Source organism: Myxine glutinosa, unplaced genomic scaffold, assembly GCF_964187855.1.
Source record: "Myxine glutinosa unplaced genomic scaffold, kmMyxGlut1.1 SCAFFOLD_806, whole genome shotgun sequence".
Classification (NCBI taxonomy): Eukaryota; Metazoa; Chordata; class Myxini; order Myxiniformes; family Myxinidae; genus Myxine; species Myxine glutinosa.
In genome coordinates, this window is record NW_027616901.1 from 100,341 (window position 1) to 115,376 (window position 15,036).

General features: G+C 43.0%; 2 protein-coding genes across 7 annotated transcripts in view; one reads left to right on the forward strand and one right to left on the reverse strand.

Moving 5' to 3' along the window:
* The window catches only part of LOC137420830 (integrator complex subunit 14-like), a 94,196-nt gene extending 89,837 nt beyond the window's left edge, over positions 1-4,359 (forward strand). Inside the window, exons 10-11 of the mRNA XM_078768981.1 lie at positions 635-700; positions 3,305-4,359. Of these exons, the coding sequence (XP_078625107.1) occupies positions 635-700; positions 3,305-3,550 (312 nt within the window). The 3' untranslated portion in view covers positions 3,551-4,359. The remainder of the gene's footprint in view (positions 1-634; positions 701-3,304) is intronic.
* Positions 4,360-5,235: 876 nt separating this feature from the next.
* The window catches only part of LOC137416111 (protein ENL-like), a 66,036-nt gene continuing 56,235 nt past the window's right edge, over positions 5,236-15,036 (reverse strand). For 4 of the 6 annotated variants that reach the window (XM_078768979.1, XM_078768976.1, XM_078768975.1 and 1 more), the window contains 4 exons: positions 12,624-12,708; positions 11,989-12,051; positions 8,569-8,640; positions 5,236-7,368 (listed from right to left, as the gene is read on the reverse strand). In XM_078768979.1, coding sequence (XP_078625105.1) covers positions 7,237-7,368; positions 8,569-8,640; positions 11,989-12,051; positions 12,624-12,708 — 352 coding nt within the window. In that variant the 3' untranslated portion in view covers positions 5,236-7,236. The remainder of the gene's footprint in view (positions 7,369-8,568; positions 8,641-11,988; positions 12,052-12,623; positions 12,709-15,036) is intronic. The other 2 variants (XM_078768977.1, XM_078768980.1) reach the window with 1 other exon arrangement.

The following is a 15,036-nucleotide window of genomic DNA, read 5'->3' on the forward strand; positions in this document are numbered from 1 at the left end:
AAGAGCAACGAATGTGAGATCAACAATCTGGGGGTCTCGAGGGGCTGCATGACTTTCAAAGGTTAGTTGCAAAAAGAAGATTAAGAAAATAAATAGCAAGGCAGTAAAAAGGTAAACAAAAGGTGTAACACTTACTTGCGTCAAATGATCTCAGATTTTCACTGCTAAAAGGAAATCTGTGGAATTGGGTAAGCGGAGAGCATGGAATACCTCGGGGCACAGCACATAATGCAGGACACCAAACAGTGTTAAAAAGCTTGGGATGTCTCCAGAAACATGGGCCCAGCCTCTTGTTCGAGGTTTCAGGCCTGCCATGCATTTCTGTAGAGTTTGCTTTTTACGCATTTGGTACAGGGCCGAAACACTCGCCTCGATAAACATTCTCGACGTATTTTACTCAAGCGCATCATCATGTTCTGCAACATCAACCAAAATAGCAGAAAGCACTCCAGTGTGAACATCCCACAATAATTGTGTAATTACCCTCAAAAACTCGAATTATGCTTCCTACATGCTTAGGGCCTGTTACTTTAGGAGTGTGGCTTTTGACATCATTCCGTTCATAACAGGCCTGAAAAAAAAATTGTAAATTTTATACACAACATTTATTTCCCCCCCCCCTGTCCATCCTCAGGCCGATATACAGAAAATCCTAAGGAACGCCAGAAAGCTCCCAGAGAAGACCCAGACATTTTATAAGGTATTTTGTGGTTACAAGTTTTAAGGGAATTTGTTGCAGATGTTTTGTGCTTGGCTAACAATTGGTTTTGACAATATGAAAATATTTTGGCCTGTATGGAAAATGCTTCGCATCCCAAAATACATGGAGTAATTATTTTTCCCAGGAACCTAAAAAGGTCTTTTTAAAAGATGTGCCAAGACGATAAAAGACCGACTCACTTGTTGCGTCGGTGTTGGAAGGAGATAACTATGCGAGACTGGTATTCAAAAGTTAGACATTCGTATTAAAGGACAAACCGGGAGTCATTTGAAGGCATCATTTTAAAAATTGTTTAACATCCATACATTTTTTCCAAAAAGAAGAAAAACTTTCGTTTCCTCTTATTAGTCCCCTCCTGCCCCCCTCTCTCCCCCACTGATGCTCACGCGTGAGGATTACATTTCTCTATCTGGCACTGACATTGCTTTTTCCTGAATCAATTCGCAGCACTAGCTTGTGATAAAAACAAGTTTGAGCCATAATGTAGAATCAGCGACAACAATTCGTTTCATTAGGTATTTGCGAATAAAGTGTGAACTCGAGAGACCTCTCTGAATTTTGTTCATGGAACACATTTGAACCAAATGTTTTCCTTTTCGCGCTCTCTCTATCTCTCCCTCCCCCCCTCCCTCTCCCCCTTCTCTCCTCGTCTCTCCTCCATCTCTCTATCTCCCTTCCCCCTCTCTCTATCTCTCCCCTCTCTTTATCTCTCCCTCTCTCTCTCCCCCCTCACTCTATCTCTCCCTTTCTCCCTCTATCTCTCCCTCCCCTCTCTCTCTCCCTCCCCTCTCTCTCTCTATCTCTCCCCCTCTCTCTATCTCTCCCTCCCCTCTCTCTATCTCTCTCCCCCTCCTCTCTCTCTATCTAGCTCTTATTATTTTTCCTGGGAAAACCACATTTCCAAGCCAGTCGCCGACTGGGCATCCTCCGTCATGCAAAGTTCTTCCTTGGCACACATGAGCTCCTTACCACATACAAAGCTTTTATCCGCAGCTCAATGGAATACTGCTCTCCCCTCTGGGCTGGTGCTCCTGCCTCACACCTATCTCTGCTTCATGCTGTTGAAACCAAAGCGTTCAGAATCATTGGAATCTCCCGCAATGAAGCTGATTGCGAGGGCCTTTCACTCACTCACCACAGGCAGGTTGGTGGTCTTTCCGTCTTTGACCGACTCCTCTCCGGCTCCCCCAGCTCCCAGCAGCGCCCTAGCTCCCCCAGCTCTGTCCCCCAAATATTCCTGCAGAGCGCACATTATCTGCCTGCAGCCCTCTTATGGTTAAACTGCCAAAATCAAGACTCTCTATTCACCTTCACTCTTGCATTCCTCTTTTCTCCCATCTCTGGAACAAACTCCCTCACTCTCTTCAATCCCACTCCTCCCTCCAGGTCTTTAAAACAACTTTATCACCATATCTTATCTTCCCCCATCCAAAACCTTGATCTTTTCTACCCCCGTTAATTCACCCCAGATCCACTTTTCTGAAATACCGACTTCTTTCCTGGAAGTTCTAGCAGTGTCCATGTGTTTTATACCTCTCCAACCTCCCCCCCCCCCTTTCCCATGCCTCCCACCCTCAAGCCCTCTCCCTCCCACAGATCTCCCTGCTCTCAAATGGTGTACTTGTGTGCTTCCCTCTTTCTCCCCAGCTTGTCTCCCGCTCCCTTTATCATATGTTTTTTGTGTCCGTTTGTCTCTCTATCTCTCTCTCCCTCTCTTTCTATCCCCCTTCCCCCCTCACTCTATCTCTCTCTCCCTATCTATCTCTCTCTATGAATATATCTCTCTCTTTCTCTATCTTTCTCTTTCTCTCGCTTTCTCTCTCTTTCCCTATATATCTCTCTCTTTCTCTATCTCTCTCTTTCTCTCGCTTTCTCTCTCTTTCCCTATATATCTCTCCACAACCCTTGGCGCATGAAAGATCCATGCATATAAACCTACCATAGAGCAGTGAAAAATACAACACTGAATGAATATGCTATGATTATCACACGTGAGATTGTTCTCTCAACACAAAATTTGCTGTTTTCAGAAGTTATCAAAGTCAAGTTTTGTTTTCTTAATGGTAATAAAATATCTGCGTATTTTTTATTAGGGTGAGAGGAGTGGGTTCGGTATGACCTCTCTATACACCAGCCCCTAGGTAGCAGCCTCTTACCTGTTTGTAGCATAGCAATCGTATGGCTTTGTACTGGATATCAGGCTGTTTAACTCGCTATAATTTGCAACAACATTGCCATTTATGTCTAAACTATGGCTACTGCCAGCACATGTTCCTGACCCAGTGTCATGTGAGTGAATCCCATGGTGATCTTCAAAACTTGAGAATAACTGGACCAGTAATATCCATGATCATAGTGGACAAGGGACATCTTGTTGCAAGTGTGCCTTATTTTGCAATAAGATTTCGAGATTGATGATTTCGGTTATGTGGTTAAAAAGAAATACGCTACAAAAAAAAAAAGAGAAAAAAAAAGAGTACATGATCTGTAAAAAAAAGTATGACCTTTTAAAAATCGCATGTTATGGAAACCACCTCTAATGTGCACTTCTTGGCCTGCTATGTGCTTCCTGACCGAATCCAGGAAGTAAACCGACTGAGGCGAGCATCGCTCTCCTTGGGCTTTCCTGACCTACTACGTGCCATGGCAGACCTGCTGGAGAGAGAATGCACGTTGCTCCCAGAAACTGCACACCCAGATGCCGCATTCCAACTATCACACGCAGTGCAGCAGTTACGCGCAGCCGGGCATCACAGCCAGCCACCACCACCTTACGAAAACACTGTGTTACCCTTGCCCACAAACTTCTCTTGTACCGGACTGGACTAAGATCTATGCCCTACGAGCGAGACTGCACCATTGTAGTGGGCAATGCACGACTCGGTGTTCTTTTAATGCGGTTCTTCTGGAATGTTCCGAAGAACAATGTCATGATGAAAGTCTACTACTGACAATGAAAAAACAATCAAGTTTGAGTTCTCGGCCACTAAGACAGGAAAGGTGACATTACATTTGAAAGATCGCACAGCAAAATGAATTCGATTTCTCCTACGCTATGGCTGAAGACAAACAAGTTCAATGGCACATTTTCACATCAGCGGTTACTTTTCCCAATCAGCAGGACATTGATTGAGGTCTGGTATCCCCTGTGGGAAACAAGAAGCTGACGTTTCAGATGTTACCCATCGTCGGAGCAAAAATAAATAAATAATAAAGTGATGCCTGAAACAACAGCTTCTTGTTTAACAGACGGTTACGGTACCGGTACCTCAATCAATGTCCTATTGATTTCATCCATTGTTCTCAAATCCGCCAATGCAGAACAATGCTGGCCTTCACCAGCGAGATGAGTTTTTCATTCTAGTTTTCTCAACACGCTTTGTCATTTTTCAACTTCCTCTTCCTTTGGGAAAGATGGTTTTCCCACAATATTTTTAGGATAAAGCATTATCATTGCATGTGTAACACACCAGAATCGGTGGTGTAATGGTTCGAGTGTCAATGTCGAGCCTGGGAGGGTGGCGAGTCGAACTTCGGCCGAGTCATACCAAAAACTTTTAAAATGGTACGTGCTGCTTCCTTGCTCGACGCTCCGCATTTGTAAAGGATAGAATATGGGGGGAGGGGGAAACCATAGGTTGGCAACCATTACGCAGGCTTGATGGCCCTAATGGCCTCTTCCTGCGGTGAACTCCACCGTAAGGGAACGTGTATTATCTTTTAATACTTTTGGACAGCAGAATCCTGTGAACCTGAATGCGGTCGGTTCCAACCTCATTTTCATTCCCACCGCACTGCAACCAGAAACAGCCCACATTTCCCGACTTGAAAGTGTGCCAGCAATACAAATCCACACGGAAAGCATCAACCCGTGGCTTCGACAAAAACCAACCCAGCCCACAGCATTGCTTGCAGCCCAGGGTGCAAACGTCCCTGCCCGGAAAGGAAAAGGAACCTTTTCCTTTGGTCTACTATTGGGGGGGAGGAGGGTGGTGAAAGAAAAAGCAGTCCAAATGCGTTTGGTGACAACAGGAGTAATGCGTTTTTTTTCTTTTTTAGTCATATTTTGGTTTTTTTCAAATACAAATTATATATATGTATTATGTATATATATACCTTTTTGTGTTTTATGTGTCGGTTTGACTTTTTGTGTGATTAATGTTAGCTCTTTCACGAGCCTCGATCTTGTAAACAAAAAAAAAAAAAAAAAAAGGAACACGTACTCACTCAAAGGCTGCATGCACAGCGCTGGTTTGTTGGAACTATTGTTAAGTATTTATTCACCTACAAGGGAAAAAAGTTTTCAATGTCACAGACATGTTACAAGCGACAGAAGCGACATTCAAATTAATCGTGTGTGAGTTGTGTGTGGGGTGTGTGTGTGGTTTTGACGTTTACAGGAATTTTGTGATGTGCAGCTGTTTAAACTGTGCCAACTTCATCATTGTTTACACAACAGAATCGCCCGTGACACGGTCTTCCTCTTCTGGTTTGACAAAATAAATTCATGTGGCTTAAAACAACCGGAATAAAAAAGTTTAATTTTTTTTGACATTGTATATAAAATGGCAAACACTGTACACACACAAACTAAGAAAAGCTTACAGTAGTTTAAAAGCCGCTGTGGCTTCTCTCCTCCGCTACCTCCCCTCCCCCCCTCCCCACCATCCCACCACCACCATCTCCACCGAGTACAAAGTAAAGGTATCCTGATCCGTGTACTCCGCAAGAACCACCTTGCACCTGCCATTACGCATGTCATACGTGTTCCAAAGCAGACTCCTTTTTAGAGGTCATTGCACCACTAAGTGCTGTACGATGCTGGTAAGGGAAGCACTGGGGGGGATTGGGAGGGGTTGGGACTGGCCTGGCGCTTATCTGGGTGGATCAAAAGGGAAATGGAAGAAGGGGGAAACAGGGTTCACAGCTAGCCGTAGATGTGCTTACTCTCTCGTCTGATCGCCGCAATTGCAATCATTTCCGCAGCAAAATTCAGTGTCGGTTCCGACAAACGGTGGTGGTAGTTAAACTGAGTTTTTGGGAAGTTGGAAGCAGATGGATATCTTTGTTTAAGTTAAAGCCTCTCTGAGCATGCATGTCAATCTGAAAAAAAAAACTTTTTTTGAGCTTTACACAAACATTGGATAAAAAATAAAAACACTTTTACATTTGCCTACACACACCATTTTAAGAGGAAAACACATGATACAAAGCCCAACAAATATAAATACATACCCTTGCCCATTGCTAACAATATGTAACAAAAAAAAAAAGAAGACGTTGATTAAAATAAATAGGATTAGTTGTATTTTCTTGAGAGATTTTCTACAGCACGTAAGAGCCCTACAATGGCAGCTAAAACTCGAGCGTAAATGCATCACAGTCTTTCGTCCAGGCACCTGGAATGACCTTCAGATGGACCCTTCTTGCCAAGTATCTTCGAGTCGCAACCGGACATTAAAAAAGAGCTACAGCTGTACTGGAACACTGTGCACACACATTGGGCATGACCTCTTATACAACCCTTCCCACCCCACCTCCCCTCCCGCCCTCCCTCACCCCCAATGATACCACACCTCCTCCCTGCTTGTCGAGAAGAGATCGACAAAGGACAAGCGAATAGCGCTCTTAACAAGCGAGCTCAAAGCGATCCTAGCGTAGCGAAGACTTCCTGTAACTCGGGTGAAGAACTTCCACGCTAGTACTTCTTAGAACCCTTTCCTTTCACTTAACATAATTTTGTTACATTTTATATACATTAATATATAGTTTTGCTTCGGGCACACTGGGTAAACTTGATTCACCCTTAAATATTTGTAATTAGCTTAAACCTTGGCCAATTGGACACGGTACTTGTTAACCGACCACTTAAAACAGCGTGTAGGGCAGGCCTTTGCCAAACGGCTGCTCAGATATCACATTGGATTCCACTCGCACTCGGAGTGTCTGTGTGCCATTCCCGTAAGGGCCACTGGAACGAACTTTATAGAAAGCGAACCTGTGCCGGCTCACACAACGAATGAAAGATTTTATGCTATTCTACAGGTGTAGATATTTAAATAAAAAACAACAACAACTTCACAAGCTAAGTGAGCTAAGTAAAACAGCAGTATGGACAAAATAAACCTATATTATGCTGATCAGTTCGTTCATTTGAAAGTTAAAAAAGTACAAAATATTTGTGACAAACATTCCTCGACCTAGGCTGTTGGGCTAAAAGCAACATTATTAACGGAGCCGTATGCAGGCGTGCCGGACATTCGAAAGGCTAGAGGCCCAACAAGGACCATGGGTTTTCTATGGAGGTGGCAAACAGAATGTTGTAAAGGAGGGGGAAATGGGTGTGGGGGTGGAAAGACAAGTCTTTTTGATATTAGGTTTAAGAGTCTTGTAGGCAAAAAGACTGCATGCTGGAGAACTCCATGCAGTGGGCTTTCAAAAAGGCACCGTTAGTTAGCTGCGTGGGCACCAGTGCAAAACCGCAGCAGGGCAGGGGTTTCCAGCAGAGCCCTTATTCACGAGCGTCCTGAGGACTCCAAGTAGCTCTGCAGCTTGCGTACCGTCGTCTTGTCCAGCATACATAGGTCAAAGTCGAACGTGGTCGTCGTGATTTGGAAATGTCCCGTCTCTTTGATGAGGTTAACAATCTACGATTGAGGAAAAGAAAAGGGAGGGAAAGAGGAAAAGGCAATGTGAAAGGACGTTCTTGCACCGGCAGCGAACCGCACAACCCTTTACTTACAGATCGACGATACTTCCGCTTCTTCTTTTCTCTTCAAAATTCATTGGCACAAAGCAACGGTCGTTTTATATATTTCATGCCAATTCCATCAGATAGGCAGCAGGATTGTTTACGGGTGGTTTCAAACCGATGGAGGTGTTTATAAACCAAAGCAATTTTTCGACATTTTTGAAAAATATTTTATTTTCTTGAAGCTCCTCAGCGCTCTCACTGAAACGTGGGACGACCTGTGCTGGGCCTTTCGGTCATGGATTCTGTAAGAGCGTTAGTTAAATAAACAAACAGGTTGGGAGGGGAAGCGGAGGGACAATGTGCATTTTTTTTGTTGTTGAATATGAAAATTTTGTTTTTTCTCTCTTGGTCAAACCTCCCTCATCAGCAATGGTTAGAGGCCCTCAATCTCAAATAAGATGTTAGGGTCATGTCCATAGACATGTTTCAGGCATTCGATACATGTCTGCTGTCTTGCTCTGCTTGCCAAGCTTGCTGATTGAGACTGAAAAGGTTGCCCCCAACGTACCAGACTGCTGACAGTCAACACGATGCTATATAAATGGAACCATCTCCTGTCCTAGTGGAGCGTGATGTGCCCCAAAGGCAGTACTGTGGGCCAAATCTTGTTCCTCATCCATATAAAACGTTCAAGATTATTGGAATCTCCCACAATGAGGCCAATGCACAGGGTCTGGTGCTTTCACATCTCAGGCAGGCAGATGGTCTCTGATTTTTACCACCTCTTCTTTGATAATGCTCCCTTTGCTCTTATGACCACATATGAAAAATGGCATGATTTGAGATGCACCGCTCCCTGAAACTTTGCACAAGCACATCAGTTATAACTGAATTTGATTCCAAAGTGGAACAAACACAGGACCAGACGACTCACTGGTGAGCATACTTCCAGCTATCCCACTGTCCAGCCTTCCAGGAAGGTCTCTCATTTCGACTCTGCTCACTTTTAAAGACCTGATAAGGTAAGGTGCATTCAAGTCAACAAGCTGTCGGCTTCAAGTCGAGTAAAAAATAAATGTCCATAGAAGCAGATAAGTGGGAGGCTTTAAGTCAATTTAAAGGGATCGAAGGTCCATCAGAAGCAAAGCCTCACCTGCTGCAGAATGTGCCTTTCCCGCAGGCTCATGAGCCGTCGATGAAGTTCAACCAGCTCATCCAAGTAGGCCTAAATTTTAGCAAGCAGGGAACACATGCCAGAGAGTGAAAGGTGAAATGAGAATCACACTGATTTTATTTTTACGCAACTCAAACATTTTCGCCATCATCATGTCATTAACGATCAACATGAACAGACTCTTGGAAAGGTGAGAGAAACAAAACAAGAAATAAAAAATTATTGATGTGGTTCAGATGAGTTTGCCGGCTGAAGGAAGTGGTGAAGAGGTGTGTACGCGAACGCATGCACACAGCCAAATGCAAAGTTTGTAAAATGTTTGAGTTGGAAACTAACATTCATCGCGATCACATCAATCCATGATCTGCAAATGATGCTCACAACAAAAGTTTTACTTACGATGAAGTTTGTTCTTCATTTTATATTCTTTCTTCACTGAAAGGTTTGCTTCCCTGGCACTAACATGTTACCTTTTGTAGAGTTCATTGCATTCGCATACTTGCCATGTTATAGCTGATGTCTCTATTTTATCACAGCCAACACATTCAAATCAGATGTTGAGTTTAGCTCATCTCTTCCATCAAGCAGTATTTAGCGAGGTTTAATTTGGTTCTAAAGAGCATTGTTGACTTCTGTACAAAGCAACACCATTCTTACAACATGAGTTCTCTTGCAAGGAGACCATTAGGCCCATCAAAGCCTGCACTATTATTACTAAATTTGGTAAGATGGCTTAATACATTTTTGGGAAAATACCATTCCCGGATGGACAAAAGTGCCAATACTGAAATTCAACAATAGGATATTACCCACGGGTATGACAAATGTCCTCAGTAAGTCTTTTTATTACAAGTTATTGGAAAAACAATCAACACCAAACAGTCAAAAATGCATAGAATTAAACTGATATAGATGTCACCTGTACATTTACACACTTTAAATAACAAGACCAAAAGTCTAACAGCGGTGCAGCCGGACTTGTAAAATATTATAAACCAAACACATATGATTAGCTTTTTAAACAGTCGCTAATGCTGTTTATAACATTAAACAAAGAAATTTGGAGGAATCCTGGCATCCGTGAGGTAAGTTTTACTTACAGAACTGAGGGAAGATCTACTGTAATCTATATACCCCGCAAGGGTTGGGTTAATAACATGTTATGAAAACACCGAGGCAAATTCCTTACTTCCGCGGTTGTTAGTACCGTACACCGCTTATCATCGATTCATGAACCATACACCGCTTATCATCGATTCATGAACCATACACCGCTTCAATCCATCAACTTTGTATTCACGACATTAGGATAAAAGTGTTATGGTCATATTTACTATGCTAATATTATTACTATTACGAAAACGATACTACTGAAACGATACACTACTGTATTAAGAAACCTGGGCTTAATTTGTCGGAAGTGACCCGAAGGGGAGGTAAGAAGCCTAAGGCCTCGACGTACCATATTGTTGGAAGAGCCGTAACGCCGATGCTTTCGATATTTGATGGTCATTTTAACAATCGGTTTGTTTGTGTTTCACACTGAATGAAAAACGTAAAGGTAGAGCATGCAGATTGTGATTTATGACAGGTTTGACGATATGTTCGACCTGAACGAAATTGGAATCAAAATGCCAGTGTGGAGTCAGCTGCCGTATCGCCGTAATGACATCAGACGTAATCACAGCAAAGACAGTCATGTAAACATATCCTCAGTGTGCAAGTGTGCTAAATTTTTTTTTTTTGTGCACATCAAACTTTTTGGGAAGTTGTGTTAGTTTTATGCACAACCCGTTTTTGGCGTTTGCATGGCAAACACCCATTTGTGAACTTCAACTGTGCCAAAACCAAGCTTGGTTAAAGCAGTCGGTTAGGATTATTTCTTCACAGGAAGGAGAGGGCACGGGTAAAGGGGAGGGCACGGGTAAAGGGGAGGGCACGGGTAAAGGGGAGGGCACGGGTAAAGGGGAGGGCACAGTGGAAGGGGAAGGCACAAGGGAAGGGGAGGGCACAGGGAAAGGGGAGGGCATGGGAGAAGGGGAGGGCCTGGGAAGGGGAGGGCACGGGGAAGGAGAGGACACGGGGGAAGGAGAGGACACGGGGGAAGGAGAGGACACGGGGGAAGGAGAGGACACGGGGGAAGGAGAGGGCACGGAGAAGGGGAGGGCACAGGGGAAGAGGAGGGCATGGGAAGGAGAGCACACGGGAGGTGGAGGATGAGGGAGGGAGAGGACGAGGGAGGACAGGACATGGGAGAGAAAGCGTAAGAGAGGGAGCATATGGGAGGGTAATTGCCCCACAACACTTTCATCATACCAACTGAGGTCTCATTCAAAGGAGATACTAATTGGTTTACGTGCAATTTCATCTTTGTTGGTGAGCAGCCAAAATTAAACATATCTGTTGCACGGAAGTTTGCGATTGTTTGGGTTTATCTTATTTTCCGGTGCCTAGTTTCACAAGTTTATTTTTTGAAGGATGGTCGGCACAGTTCCCAGCGGCTTCCATACTTCCTCAAGATGCTGGTAGCTGGTGGTGTAAGCAAAGTATCATCTTTAATATTCTATTTTTATAGATACAGGTTAATATTTATAAATTGTTGTGCTACTTGCAGCAATGGTGATAAATGTTGATCCATCTTGTTCACTCCATGCATCCTCCACTACTCTTCATTCTTCACTACCTCCCCCATTTATCCAAGTCTCCCTCTATTTTATCCCTCACCCCTACTGTTTGTGTGTTTCCCCCTTCTCTTTCTCCTGTTCCTTTTGTTCTGTTACGTCCTGGTCCGACTTATGTTCGAAAGGATTTATGTCCTTTACGAGCCTCGACTTTGTATACAAAAAAAAGAAAAGTACTGGAGAAAGGGGAAGCAAGTAAGCAAACATCAATCCCAAAAGCATCCTGAACAAGGTAAGTATATGGGCAGTCAATCGACAAGTTAACAAACAAACAATACCTCATGAACTGGCAAGTAGACAAGTAAGCATAGGAGCAATTGGGGGGGAGAGGGAAGTGGGGGGGGGGGGGGGGGGGTGCAGGGGAGATTTTTGGGCAATAAACAACCTAAGTCCTTCCATCAATTTTTTATGTGTTGAAGGAAACAAACACCTATAAAGGGACAACTTCACTGTGTTGCTTTAAGGAAATGAAACGAAACATTGTGGCTTACAGGCACACAATAAAATGGCGGCAAATAGTGATAACCACCCCATAAATAGTGAAACGATAAAAAGTATTGTTCTGTAATTTGGTGACTGGACAGGCGGTGAGAGAAACGATAAGGAGAAACGATTCTTTTGAAATAGACCTAGCTTCGACGTGTTCACTCACTTATGCAGTCAGACAAAGTGTTTTATGAAGACTTCTCATAATGCTGCACAAAAAAAAAAATATTACCTTATCATTCCTGAGCGCTTTTTCAATCTTGTCCACTTTGCTTGGACTTTTTTGACCCGCCGCCTAAAGAATAAATGGACATTAAAAACAGTGACTGATATCCCCGTTTACATCCGTATCGTCTCTCTGCACAACTACTGTGCATTACTTTTTGATAAAAATTCTCATTCAAGCATGATGGCTTCATTTTCAGTGGCTGGCTTTACCACCATACCACACTGCACTGCAACAAAACTAAGGGGGTGATCTTGATATTACTTAACAGAAAATGGAATTTTTGGCCGTTGTCATGCAAGATGAAATGGCAGCCAAGCTAGAGGTCAGTGTGGCCAAGTAAGATAAAATGGCGGCCGACCAGCGGCAAACGGACCGAATGACGACCTAGCTTAGGGAATAGCTCAACGCTGGCCTGCATAAAATGGCGGGTGAGTTGTGGCTGCTGAATAAGAGACAGCAGAACCTCGGCCTTAAACCAGGCATTAACGAAGCGACTGCTTTGGCGTTTTACAGTTCCACACCCTGCCTTCTGTTTTGCAGTTTCATCCCGGTATGTGCCATATACCATATAATGACGATAAAAGCAAAACCAGAATAAACCACGTGGTAAAAATGAGTATGGTGTCCGGGCCACTTACCTTGTTGAGGGTGTTTTTGGAAAGTTGTTCTGATCGTGGGGGTGAGGGGCTCCTGCTACTTTCACTGTCACTGCCGTCGCTTAACCTGTCGCAACAGAAACAAAACCAACAAACAAACAAATGACATGCAATTTAGTCAGGTGACCAGAGCAGCCAACCTTAATTACACAAAATATTACAAACATGGGAGAGGGATTGAGTCTAAAAACGTATTTTTGCTTCGTTCCAGTTTTACATGCACCTGCAAAGATGGACACAGCCAAGGCAATAACAGTTATGGTCTAGCGGCTACATTTACTTTTAACCAAAGCAAGGAGAATTTAACTAACCAATCAGAAGTGTGACAAAGAGGTTGCCAAGGAATATACCGCCATGACGGACATTTAAGCACGTACTATATTGCAGAGATAGATCGGCATGCAGCCTTAAAGTTCAAATCGTGGGGCTGAGGAGCTTCTGATCTTGGCCTTCGACTCCACTGTTGGTGTTTCCACCTTCTCTCAAAATTGAGTCACTACAGTCCTGTTGTTTTTGGTTAATTAATTTAATATACATTAATATACATTTACATTTACAGTCACTACCGTCCCACGAATTAATATACATTTCAAAATTGAGTCACTACAGTCCTGTTGTGTCCTGATCCGTTCAGTGTACCAGTACTAGCTCATCCACGCGTAATAGTACCATCCACGCGTAATAGTACCAGCCTCGACTCATACTAGCCTCGCTGTTCAGTGGACTGGTACTAGCCTCGACTATGTATACAAACTAGAGCTTCCGGGGAAGCAGAACTCAACTGAACTGACTGAAAAACTTTAAAGTAGGTCAGTTGTCTGTACTAGATTTGACTTAAGATAGCAACCTACCTTGTGTGGTAAGGGTTAAGCATTCTAAGTTTGATCAAAATCTGTTAATATTTGTGGACGCTAGAGTGTTAACGTCGTTTTCATGACCAAAAACAAAATGGTCGCCTAAGTCCGCCATTTTTCAACGGATCGGGCTGAAATGTAATACCAACCTGATCCTTGGGGTAAGGATGCTGCATGTCAAGTTTGATCAGAATCGGTTGATATTTGTGGACGCTGGAGTGTTAACGTCGAAAAGTTAACGGACGACAGACGACGACGGACGCAGGAGGGTTCAGTATGTGATGAACTCAATTGGACGGTAGTCCAGTTGAGTTAAAAAGTGCAATAAAAATAACATGTTCTCTATGAAATTAATCTCAGCAAGCACAATGAGGAATTAATTGGTGTAGTCATCAAAATGAACAAATAACAACATCGCTTAATGGCCTGCCGCAAATGCAATGGAGAAATCGCAAGAAAATGGTAACACTAGCAAAGAACACGTCCTTGTGGACATGTGAGTTCCCCCACAAAGAGTTACGTGACCCAAGACAATAACACGACACGTGACCTTGCACAGGCATGATCGATCCTGAAGGTAGTGGGAGTTTGTCGCTTTTAAGATGGTATGATTCGACAAGTGTTTGTAGGCTTGTATCGTTTGCAAAAGATGTACAGTGAATGGTAAGAAGTCGTAAACATTTATCGTTTACAGATGGTGCACAATGGCAAGTGTGACAGTGCATATTTTTAGTAGTGCATATTTTTAGTAGTGCATTCTAGTAGGGCCATATGTCACTGAGTATTTTTTGTTTGTAAATTGTTGGCACCATATAAAATCTTTAGGGTGTCCTGATTCAGAAAAACCATGGTGCCAGCTTTTCATTGCACACACTTACTGGTATTTTTGGCCCAATTAAAATGCGGCATTGTTGGTTGTTTTGTTGTACATTCGGACACGAATACGCAGAGCACAGGGCGTGAATGTCGAAGCAAACCGTGAATACGCCCGCAAAAACCACAAATGTCAAATGGTGTGGTGGGAGATGGTTTATGTGCATGTACAGATGTTTTATGCATGAAAAATCCTTTTAGAACATTTATGTGCACAGCTGGTGGGAAATGGTTTATGCCTGGCTGGAAGATGCTTTTAGACGTGTCATGTGTGTGGCTGGTGGGGAGCGTTTTTTCATAAGGTAAAACGTTAAAATTTTACGAACACGAATGCACATGATTACAATTTTTATTAAATGCTTACAAACAAAATTCCAAAAGGTTAGCTCACTCTTTGCCGAGTGTCATGTTACTTTATAAACAATCAAATCATTTGTGCTTTGATCTTGTGTGGTCGCCAAAGCAGGTCTTGACCCAGAAATAGTTGTTGTTTTAACCACTCGGAGTTTAATAAGCTTGAAGGGTGACTATGGTATTCTGTGTTATCTTATGAGGATAGATGTTGAGTTTAAATTTCATAATTTTAAATGAACTGACATCATAGCATTTTGTTAGAATTTCATTTTATTTTAGATTCAAAATAAAAGTTCATTTTACTTACGTTCCAT